Source organism: Euleptes europaea, chromosome 9 (genome assembly GCF_029931775.1).
Source record: "Euleptes europaea isolate rEulEur1 chromosome 9, rEulEur1.hap1, whole genome shotgun sequence".
Lineage (NCBI taxonomy): Eukaryota > Metazoa > Chordata > Lepidosauria > Squamata > Sphaerodactylidae > Euleptes > Euleptes europaea.
The window spans coordinates 92,256,508-92,268,955 of record NC_079320.1 but is presented as its reverse complement, the minus strand read 5'-3'; the positions used below and the strand labels follow the sequence as shown (position 1 = coordinate 92,268,955).

The 12,448-nt window shown below is 47.6% G+C and overlaps 1 protein-coding gene across 1 annotated transcript in view; it reads right to left on the bottom strand.

Moving 5' to 3' along the window:
- Positions 1 to 6,847: 6,847 nt before the first annotated feature.
- Positions 6,848 to 12,448, bottom strand: part of KIFC3 (kinesin family member C3) — a 59,097-nt gene continuing 53,496 nt past the window's right edge. Inside the window, exon 17 of the mRNA XM_056855133.1 lies at positions 6,848 to 6,885. Within this exon, the coding sequence (XP_056711111.1) occupies positions 6,848 to 6,885 (38 nt within the window). The remainder of the gene's footprint in view (positions 6,886 to 12,448) is intronic.

Below are 12,448 nucleotides of genomic sequence, written 5' to 3'. Positions count from 1 at the left end.
GGCCGGGGAGGACAGGGAGAATTGGGTAGCGGGGGGGGGGGAATCTGGGACAGCAGAACTGGGGCCATTGCAACGTTTGCGTTTGCTCGGCATGCAGAAGGCCCCAGGTTCAATGCCCAGCCTCTCCAGTTAAAGGGACCATGCTGGCTGCTTGGGGGCAGCGGATGGAGGAGCGGTGGGGGGAAGGAGGATGAAGTTGGCTCCCTACTCGTGAGTCGCCTGCCCCCGTGGAGCGTGCATGCGTCTCCCCGAGCCCTCCCACCAGGGCGTCCGCCCGCCGCGCACGTGAGAGCTGCCGGGTTGGTGGGCGAGTGGAGAGCAGCGGCTCAAGTTTCAGTAGTAAAGCTCAAATGGCTTGTGGGGGGGGGAATCAGCCTCCGTTTGCAGAGTCTGGATTTTTTTTGGGGAGGTGTCGTTTGCCAGTGGAGTTTGCAGGTGGGAGAGGGAAGGGTCTGCTTCAGCGGGAGGGGTTGGGGTGGGGAGCAGGCGTCGCTAGGGTGGGAGCTGCCCCCTGGGGCAGGGGGTCGGGTGAAGTGGTTGGATTTTGGTCCCCCTCCTTGCTATCCTGGAAATAGGGAGCTGATATCAGAGCAAGGGGGAGGGGTGGGTTCAGAAGGTACAGGGAGAATTGTATTGGAAGTAGCAAGAAGTGCAGGAGGTCCTGCGGGGGTTAGCCATGTTCTGGGCGTGGAGCAGGGGTCACTGGGGGTGGGGGGGCCTTACCATTTGTTACATTGGAGCTCCGTATTATAGTTATTGGCAACTTGCCTGGGGAGGGGCCGTGGTAGAGCATCTGCTTGGCATGCAGAAGGTCCCAGGTTCAATCCCAGCATCTCCGGCTAAAGGGACTAGGCAAGGAGATGAAAGACCCCTGCCTGAGACCCTGGAGAGCCGCTGCCAGTCTGAGTAGAGTAGACAATTCTGACTTGGATGGACCAAGGGTCTGGTTCAGTATAAGGCAGCTTCATGTGCTTTAAGCCTCTTATTTATGCAAATTCCCCAAGAAGGGAATATCAATGTTTTTAGTGTTAACTAATAAATGTTTGTTATTTTTAGAGATAGATTTGTATTGGGTGCTTCATTTTTTTTAAATGTGTTTTTTTAAGGCAAAAGATGTTAATAATGTATGTGTTGTTTTTTCTAAACTGAAACCTCAGTATTCAGATTAAATTGCCGCATTGGCACTCGGCGATAAATAAGTGGGTTTTGGGTTGCAGTTTGGGCACTCGGTCTCTAAAAGGTTCGCCATCACTGCCCTAGGGGCTTTTCGAACCCTGGGTCTGCTCTGAAATTTTCTCTTGTTTTGGGGAAAAGAAGGGCGGGGAAAGGAAGGGCGGAAAGAGGGCTGTGAAAATTGGCCCTGAAAGCGGTATGGGCGGGGTGTCTGGCTTGATTGCTTACCGAAGTACCGCCTTTTAAAGTCTGGCGGCTGAGGGGCTATTCCCAGGGACTTAGTGTTGGTCTTATTCTTTTTAAGGCGATCCAGAAACGTGTGCGTCTGGTCGCTAAAAAGGGAAGTCCCTTCAAATGGAAGGTCTTCAATGCACACCTTGGTGTCGTAAGGGAGCGCAGATTGACATAGCTACGCATGTCTACGAAGGAGTATAGAGGAAGCGATTACTTTGCTGGTAGTGTCAGCTACATGGCTTGCTGCCGTCAACTGCTGTTTTGCAAAGGACATACCCTCAATTTGAACAGCTAAGGCCGATGGACATTGACCCTCAGGTATCATGAGGATTGAAGAAGACATATGATCCCAGAGGCAGTATTGGTATCTTGCCATCATGGCAAGGAAGTTGGCGATGCGGATATTCACCCCACTGGAGGAATACATTTTCCTGGCTAGGATGTCTAGCTTACGCCCCTCCCTATCCTGAGGAGAGGAGTGTATACCCGACCTATACTTTCCTGGCAGGGCTTCTACAATAACTTAATTCGGGGAAGGGTGTTGGAAAAGGAATTCCCCTCCTTCCTTACGTATTTTATACATACTCTCCACTTTTTTGGAGGAAGAGGAAACCGAGGCGGGTCTAGCCCAGTTAGCATGAAGCACTTCCATTATACTTTTAACAATGGGAAAGGCTACAGGGCCTAACTCAGGATTGTGAAGGATATCCATTATGTCATCAATGGGACCTGAGTCCTCAGATTTATATTCAATTTTTAGGGCCTTAGCCATGTGGATTAGCTGTTCCGCATATAAACGAGTGTCCCCCATGGGAGAACCCGGTTTGGAGTCTCCCACAGTGTCCTCTGGCGAAAGGGCTGACGCACGAGACTCCTCATCCTCATCCTGAGAGTAGGACTCATCATACTCAGACGGATCAATGTCCCTTGTCACAGAAGAAGACAGTGCTTGCCTTAAGCGACTGGTGCGGACATGAACCTCAGGGTATCTCGATGGCGAGCGACGACGTAGGCGGGGGCTCCGTGACTGCGATTGGGAGTGAGTTCGCCGACGTCGGTGATCTGACGATGGGCCGGCGTGTACAGGAGTGGGGTATCGGCGTCGAGAAGCCTCTCGGCTTCGACGAGGGGGAGATGGGCTCCTGGAGGAGTGGTGGCGCCTCTGCCCCTCCCGGCTGGAATGGAGAGGACGATGGCTATCTCGGCTCCGGCTGCTGTCTCGGCTCTGGCTGCTTCGACTCTGATGGCTCGACCGTCTCCAATGGCTGTCTCGACTCCGACGACTCGATCGACTCCGACGGCTGTCTCAACTCAACGGCTCAACCGGCTCCGACGGCTCGACTGGCTCCGACAGCTGTCTCAACTTCGACGGCTCGATCGGCTTCGACGGCTCGATCGACTCCGATGGCTGAGCCGGCTCCGGCGACTATCTCGACTCCGACGGCTCGACCAGCTCCGGTGGCTCGATCGACTGCGACGGCTCGACCAGCTCTGGCGTCAGCTGTCTCAACTCCGACGTCTGTGTCGTCGAGGAGGTGATAGACTCTGACAAACCGAATTGTGCTGACCTGAAGTCGAGCGGCGCCGACCGTCCCCAGGCAATGATGGGGTTAGAGATCGACGGTGAGAGGACAACCGCGGTCGAGACCTCTGGCCGGGTTCCAAATGTCAAGAGCCTTTTGGAGACTCCACTTGCATCTGCTCTGCAGAACGCTGGGAGTTTTGCTGATTGCCCACTGGAACAACTGGTTGCTCGGTACCGGGCTGAGGGGTTGCAATATCTGCCCAAGGTTCTGACTCAGCAGGCCGTGGGGACTTTTAAAGCACCTGAGGGACGTCTGTGTAGAGATTCAGGAGGTGCTGTTTAAACCCGTCAGGGTCATCCTGACTACTGCTCGGCCGCACCGGCACAGTAACCAGGGAGCGATGAGGAGAGTCCTCTAAGGAAATGGGCTTCTTAGCCACTTTGACGAGTCTCGTCGCTGCGGATCGATGTCTAGAAGAGGTCGATGGTGATCAGTGTCGAGAAGATGCCACTGTGGATGGACGTTGAGGAGAGGCCAATTGTGATCGGTGTCGAGAAGACTTAGGAGATCTCTACGGCGAGTGATGCTGAGGCGACCTTGGGCTGGAATTTTGGCGCGAAGAACCCCGGCCGCGGCCATCTTGGGACGACGGGGCAAGAAGCTTCGCTGGGTGGCCATCTTGGGACGGTGGGGCAATAAACTTAGCAGGGCTAAGTATCGCCGAGGAAGGCTTTTTGGAGGGACCTCCCCGCTTGGATTTCTTCGACGGGGGACCCTGATCAGACTGAGTCTTACCCGCAGAAGTACTCGGTTCGGCTGATTGACCTCTTGGACGAAGAGATTCCTTGTAGAGATGAGACAGCAGACGAGTCGATCTCATCCTCAAGGCATTCTGAGTGAACTTAGAGCAGCTCTTACAGGTTGAGGGAATATGTCCCTCTCCCAAGCAAAGGAGACACTCAGAGTGAGTATCATTCTTTGCCATTTTAGAGCCGCAAGAGGTGCAGTTCTTGAATAATGGAATTTTCTTGGATTCCATGGCTAGAGCACTAGCTAACACGTTCTCTCTCCGTGGCGGCAGAAAGAGAACTGGAGGGAAGAGTGCCCCCTCCCCCTTGGGGCATGTGACCCAGGGGCGGGGAGATTGCATGCCCCAAGGGGAGGGGGAGCACTCTCCTAGATTGTGCTAGAAGCTAACAAATCTTATCCGTGGCTGGCCTGCGCCTGCGCAGTCCCAATGTGGGACTGCATAGAAGCCATTTAGATGAACTATATTTTACACAAAGCCACACAGAATAAAAGGTAAACATGTAAATTCAATATTGTTAAAATTTAAAAAAAATTGTTATATTGTTAATTAAGGTAATATTAATTGGATTTTTACCCCTTCCTTTTTTTCCTTCCAAAAGGCTTTTATATTTATTTTTATCTTGAACAATGTTTGTGTATATGCCGGGATGTGTATTGTAAAACTGTGTACATATGACCACTGAGGAAGGCCTCTAAAAGGCCAAAACGCATCTGGTCAGAGTTTGTTGCTAGCATCAACTGTGTATGTGTTTATAATATTTGTTACCATTCAATATTTGTGCTTTTTGGGAAGCCTGTATTTTAGGCCCTGTGTTTTTAAATACCACTGTGCACATTATATAATACAAGTATATTTATTTGTTGTCTTATACTATAAGCCACCTCATGTAGATGGAGCTGTCCTCAATAGGGGAAGTTGGTTCAAGATGGTGATCAGGTGACCAGAAGCAGCCAAGAACTCATAGGTACACAAAGGAATAGAGACAGGAGGGAGGGGGGAAGGGAGGGAGGCCAGCTGATCTACATAACCATTGCTGACCTCAACCCTGTTAATCAATCAATCTTTATTAAAAACAGTCGTAGACAAGCACTGCTCTTCACAATTTACCACTAAAACCCTTAGTATTAAGCTCTACCCACAAGTTTATACAAATAGTAAAAAATGTTGTTTACACTCTTTGCAAACTATATATACTACTCTTTAAGATTATTGACCTACCCATGTTCTCAGCAGCGTCTGATGGATTCTACAGGCTGCTGCACAAAACTTAGACGAAAACCCACAGGTTACAGTAGGAACGGCTATGAGCAACATTTTAGTGTACTCCTGACCTGTATGGCTGGAATGCTGACTAAGCCAGAGGGAAGAGCTGGGCATCTGGCAAGGGCGAATGCTCTCCTATATCTGAAGATCTCTAATTGGGAGAGGTAGGCGGCAGGAGCAGCTACATATCTGGATTGTTCTGCTGATAGAAAAGTCGGTGCCTTCTCTAGATCTTTTTGGCACTCCGTTTCCAATATCCTTTGTTTTATAGCTTGCCTCGCCTGATCATATCCCATTTCCAGTGCGGACTGAGGGGAAAAGCCCATTTCAGCCAACTTGCCTCTGACTGCCTTCAGCCACGTAGACTGGTAAGAGAATCAAGGGGGTTAGGCCTTGAGGTTTTTGGTTTAATTTGAGCCAGAGATAGACTGAAGCAAGGCATGCCCTGGCTTCCACTTTGATCTTGCCAGTAGCAGGGACAACCGTATGTTTATGTTTCAGCTTATGTTTCAGTCCTTCAATCTCATTTGCTAAGGCCAATGTCAGTGGCTAAATTAGCCACTAACTGACCTTTAGTAAGCCTGACAAATCAGAAGCAGTGCATTTAGAAACTTTCTGCCCCTATTGATGAGAGACCCCAGAGTGCAGCAAAGTGCTCTTTTGGTAACAGACATCAGTTCCACCACTTCACATGCTGCCCAGGAGCTTCAATATCTTATAGCTTTACTTTCCTTATAGACATAAGATCACCTCATACTTATTTCATGACTTTTAAATTTCTTATTTTACACAGGAATATTATTTACACTCTATATTTGACCATTTTCCACACGGGATTTTAGTTGTTTCCTCGCAGGCTCTCCTTTGGCCGGAAGCAAAAGGCGAGGGTGTGTGTGTCCATGAGTCCAGCATCTCCCCACCCCCCGGTCTGCTCCGGTGGGGCTCCTCCTTTCAGCAGCACTTCCTATGGATTCTGACAGGAAATCAACAGTGGGGACAGGACAGCAAGAACACTAGAGAAACCCATCAACACCTCTGTATTGTCCAGATCCCTTCCCCCAGAAGAGATCTACATGGGGATTCCTGACAGAGAAAAAAATCTAGAATCAAGCTGTGTGAAGCAAAGGGAGTCACTATGTGGGTGTAACTATGGGACAAGAGCAGAAAAAGGTACGACTGAAGGAAAGCAGGAACTTTCTAGACAAACGGGTACATCTGTGTACCATCTTGGTATCACGTTTATTCATTTAAAATCAAAGTCAAGCACAAAAAAGACATAGGCAGCATCCCTTTAAAATACATGTAGAAACTCAGGGGGAATCAATGATTTGGACAGCCTCCACCTCCCCCAAACGCCTCACCATCCAAGATTCCAGGAAAAGGCCAATTCCCCCGAGCCTTTCCTCCCCCCCCCCTTTGAACTGACTTGCATTCGCTCTCAGTGCTCTGTGCATCCCAAAATATCAGGATGTTGCACCCCCCCCTACAAACTTACTTTGTATAGCTCAAAAATCCTGGAGTATGTAGAAAGACCAGGTTCTGCAAGGGCTCAGATTTTGCTGCTTTTGTGATTGGCATGAACCACAAGTAGAGTGACCAAATTCAGTCTCATAAGTGCCTGACTATCTGCTCAAGGCCAGTTCTATCCAAGCCCGGGTCATCCACTGCTAGCAAAGATGGGGCATCTCAGAGAGGCATCACATTATTAGCGTGCCATGCCAAAATTTTGTGTTAACCACAGCAGTCGTCACCGTCCATCACAGTGCTACATTGGCCTTTGAAGTGGGTGATGAGCGGGGCGGGCCAGCCTCTCAGAAGGTATGCTTCAACTTTTCTCTGGTCAGTTTGTCTGTCGCACAGGTACCGGCTTCAGTTTCCCTAAAAAAGAGGGGGAAAGTGGGTGGAATGGGACACACACACACACACACACTGAATGCCCAGTGTGTATCCTCAGCACTTACTGAAAACAATGCCAGTTTGAAGTTCACGGCATGCGTCCCAGGCAACTTTCCTGTGTGCAGAATTTCAGACTCATAATCTAACTATACCAAGCAGCGCCAGCTGAGGACCCCTCCGGCTATTATCAGTTTGCCTTTTAAAAAAAGAGGTGAAGCACTTTAGGAGCTGCTGTGCTGAAAGGTGGCATCTGAATATATAAGCCTAGATGATGGTTTTTAAAAATGTGAAAATACTGAATAGCGTTCAGATATGTTATGTTCTGAAGTAAATGCAGACATTTAATATGAAGAAAAGTCCAGTAAGAATAATAATCTCGTTGTTCCAAGGGAGCCTCCTGCAGAGAAACCATTTCAGAACCCTGTGCAGAAGCGAGATGCAGGAGTGGAACAGCCCATCAGACAGCTGCGTGGGGCCTCTCTCGATGGGAATCTCCAGTTGAGAAAATCCTTTGGCAAGGAATTCTGTTTTAATTATGTACTCAAAGTAAATTTCACTGGGCGTTATATGAAAACACACATCTTTTGTGTAAGAATATTTCAGTCTGTTTATTCTCAAGTTAAGTTTCTGATTTTTTTGCAGCCCCCCACTGCAATTTTCCCTGCACATAAAATGGAGCAATGAATTTTAATTCAGCAGCGTCACATTAGAAACACTCTTCTGAAGGTGAACAATAATGTTCGAATCTTCCAGTGATCTCCCAGGACATACAGTGGATGATCGCCTCCAATCCCTAATTCCTTACAAAACACAACTGACTTTCTCAGGAAACTACAGTCTGTTTACAGCCTGCCAGAGGCGAAGCCTTTTAGCAACCATGGATGTTGAATCTCTATATACCCACATTTCCCACAAAGATGGGCCAACAGCCACCAATAATGTTATCCCAGTTAATACCACTGCAAACTCGGCTATCAAACTTTGCTTATTTGTCCTCACTGATAACTACTTTGAATTTGATAACAGTTTATATCTTCAGGCTAGTGGCACAGCTGTGGGCACTCAATTTTCAGAGCAATACCTCCTCAGCTCCTGTCCTCCACCTCAGATTTACTGATGATATTTTCAGCATCTGAACACATGGGAAGGAAGCTCTCAAGATATACTATTGGGACATTTTCACTCAAACGTCAACCATTCCATACAATAAGTACATTTTCTAAACACCACTGGGAACCAAGGCAGTGGACTCATTGGCTGCCAAACATACGCATGTGCTTCCGCCCACCATCTGGAACATATAAAGCAGTCTACAGTCAAGCAGTGGGTTATAATGACGTTTGTTCTGATCCCTAAGGCATGGGGCTCGACTGGTACCCAGAACCAACCTTTTGCAAGACAGACACCAAAGAAGCCACAACAAAATACCACTGTTTGTCACCTACAGCACACAACTTAAACAGCTTCAGCGCAGCCCTCTCTGGACACTTCTCTTTCACAGGCATATGAGTGGTGGGCCATTCCTTGCCTCCCAACTTAAAAGAGATCATCAACAATCATGTTGTGGGCAGCCATGTTTTATTAGCCTTTTTAGGCCTTAATAAATTTCCATTTTGAACAGTGATAGATTAGAAAAGATTCTTAAGTGTAAAGATGTGTCACTGATCAAGATAATACATACCACAGTATGAATAGGGAATACCCCATTACTATGTATGGGTGTGAAAGTTGGATAATGATGAAAGCAGACAGAAAGAAAGTGGATTTGTTTGAAATGTGGTGTTGGAGGAGAGTGTTACGGATACCAGGGACCACCAAAAAGTGGGTTCTAGATCAAATCAAACCTGAACTCTCCCTAGAAGCTAAAATAACCACACTGAGGCTGTCGTACTTTGGTCACATCATGAGAAAAAGACAATAATGCTAGGAAAGTTGAAGGCAGGAGAAAAAGAGGAAGACCCAACATGAGATGGATTGACTAGAAAGGAAGCCACGGCCCTCAGTTTGCAAAACCTGAGCAAGGCTGTTAACAATAGAACTTTTTGGAGGACATTGATTCACAGGGCCACGGTAAGTTGGAAGCGACTTGACAGCACTTACACACACACACACACAGCCTGCTGAACTTTGCCTACATTTCTGAAGAACAGATACCTGCACAGCAACAGTATCCATCTGAAATGTCTCCCCCTCCCCTCCCCTTTCCTCCCCTATTTTCTCCCTCCCTGGTCTCCTGATCACACCTCCCCTTTCCCTCTCCCTGTTGTTCCCATACTGTTCCCTTTCCCTGTCCATCTCCCCCCCCACCCCCACTGCATGACATCCACCAAATTTGATAAAATGACAGCCGCCATGAGACCATCTCTCCATGCAGGGAAATATTAATATGGCACCACTTATAATTACCATATAGTTATTCATAAAGTTATTAAATTCAGTGTTTTTAAGAAATGTTTTAAATTGTTCTGTATTATAATTATGATGTTAGCCACCCTGAGCCCGGCTTTGCTGGGGCAGGTCAGGGCATAAATAAAACTTCTGTTCTATAGTGTTTGAGATTGGGATGTGCACTCAAGAGACTCGACCTTGCTCTGCTGGAATAGTTTACACAAACCTTGCCAGGCGGCAAGCCAAACCACTGATGGGACGTTATGGAAACGTTTACTGACTGTTTTGCTTACAAAAAGGATGGATGAGACAGAGGGCCTGAAAATCATGCCATAGAGACTGCTTTGACTTTAAACCATTATTTAACCATTCTTACCTGCTATAATAAAATTTATAGAAAAGATTGGTTGCTCTGAGCCCATTTTTATTTTTCTGTTGGGAGAACTAGTTCTCCCCCTTTTCAGGTGGATAAAGACTGGCCTGTTTAGGTAACTGGACAACTAGCAGCAGAGACACAAATCCAAGAGCCAAACCCTGCAACAGACTTAGATGCCAACCATGTCCCCATATACCGTATATACTCGGGTATAAGCTGACCCAAGTATAAGCCGAGGTGCCTAATTTCACCCCAAAAATGGGGAAAAATTAGGCACCCGCGTATAAGCCGAGCGTGGGAAAGGAGGCCCTTCCCCCCCACCCGCAGGCTTACCTTACCGGGCCGCCGCCACCTGCCCGCGAGCCTTCCCTGCGGGCCAGGAGCGGCCCGCGGGGCCTCCCAACCTCCCAGCTGGGAGGCGCAGATCTGTTTAAAGACCCCCCCCCCCGCCCGGCTTCACGGGGCTTCCATGAAGCCGGGCAGGGGCGGGGAACAGATCTGCGCCTCCCACCTGCAGAGAAGGCGGGCGGGCGGGCAGGCGGCGGCGGCCCCCTCCCTGCGCCCAGGAGGCCCCGCGGGCCGTTCCTGGCCTGCAGAGAAGGCGCGCGGGCAGGTGGCGGTGGTAAGTTCCCCCCCCCTCCACCTACCAACCCGCGTATAAGCCGAGTTGGGTTTTCTCAGCCCTTTTTTTGGCCTGAAAAACTCGGCCTGAAAAACTCGGCGAGTATATACGGTACGCTCAGGGAACGTTGTTACAAGACCTTTTAATATCAGCTACACCACCTACTTGCACAACATTCAATTTAATTGTACACCATCATGTTCCAAAACTTCCTTTCTGCTGCCTACGTTGGACTGTGTCTGTCTCTGTGAGAAAATCCATGAACTCGAATTGGACATTAAAAAAACTCACAAGTGGAGGAACATTTTAACCCCCTTGGATAAACTATTAAAATCTGTATGTCACTGTTCTACAAAACAAAACAATTTTTTTCAAAAGAAATATAATGTGAAAATGCTGAATTTTACATTTTTTACATTTTAGGATTGTAACTTTGTTCCAATATGTTAATTTTCCTGTAGGTTATCTGCTTACCTATTCGAACCTCCAGCCCCCCCCCCCCCACCATCCAGTATGTGTTAACTGCTCATTCTGTTGATTAGGACTCATACCTTCCCTTTCTACATCAACCCCTCCATTACATTGAGATTTACACCTGAAAGGCTCACACCAAACATCGATTCCTCCCCCCAGTCTGCCCCATAAAATTTCCCTGTATAGTTTTCCACCCCAACTCCAGGACCAAGACAAGACATAATATTGATTTGCCTGTTGTTACTGGTTATACAGGTGGGTTTTGTGTTGTAAAAGCAACAACAAGGAGGCGGGAGGGGTGTGCGAATTTCTGTTCTCTTACGACTAAGAAAGTGGCCTCTTACAATTTTATTTCATGTCAATCAGGTCCCTATATTTCAGCATCTACAAATCAGAAGAGTTTATTTTGCAATCTGCAATAAGATCTATTAAGAGATCTGAAAATTTGAAAGCATATTATTGGACGATGGAAACATAACAATATACCTAACAGTATATCCCTCACAACAATATATCTAATTCTGAGCATGGTTAAACCTGTAGATACTTTAAGAAACAAGCGCTCTCTAATCCCACCTCTCTTTTGGGAGTTCACTGGGTGACTTTGGATGAGCCACACACTGTCAACCTAACTGACCTCACAGGGTTGGTGTGAGGATATAATGAAGGCAAGCAGAATGATGAAAACTGCTTTGGGTCCCCACTGTAGAGAAAGGAAGGATATAGATGAAATAATAAATAAAGCTGAAGATGGGTGGCAGATAAAAGGTAGCTTGGTTGGTGGGTGGGAAAGAGAAAAAGAAGCAAGGAAAGGTGAGGGTGTGGGGGTTGCCAGGAGGAGGGAAAGAAGAAATAGTGTGAGAAAGTGGATACACAGGAAAATGAGGTGTGTGTCCCGTCCCCCCGTCCCCAATTCCCTGCAGTTTCCTCACGGTACAATTGAGCCATAGTTTTCCCTGCTGGAGGCTGCCGGACGGAGGGGGGAAGCTATCTACAGAAGGAGGGAAATAAGGAAGCAGGAAATGGGGAGAGGCTATGGAGGCTGTCCCAGAGAGGAAACAGGAAATACTGGTGGAGGGGGAAATGAGATGCCCCTTGCAAGTCTTTGCAGGCCCCCTGCATGCCTATTATATTTTGCTAGATCTGCTTTATAAGTCAGAGAAGAGTTTCATTAAAAGGTGGCAAAAAGATTTAAATCACGAGACCACATCAAAATTGTGGCATTTCCTGTTTACTAAAAGTTCCATGTTTTCACTAAAATTGATTATTATTGACAACTAGCGTGGTTTAATGGTTAGAGTGGCAGACTAGGATCTGGGAGACCCAGGTTCAAATCTCCGCTCTCCCAAAGAATCTTGGGCCAGTCACATACTCTCAGTCGAATGAGGTAAACCTCTCTGGGTCCCCACTGGGGAGCACAGTGGGGTATAAATTAAGTAAATAAAAAAAAATTCTGAGAGAAAACATCATCATAATGGTTACAAGAGGAAGAGCTGGTTTTTATACCCTGCTTTTCTATACCATAAAGAGTCTCAAAGTGGCTCCCCACCCCCACAACAGACACCTTGTGAAGCAGGTGGGGCTGAGAGAATTCTGAGAGAACTGTGACTATCCCAAGGTCACCTAGCTGGCTTCCATGTGGAGGAGTGGGGAAACCAATCCTTGTTTTAGAGTCCTCCGTTCTT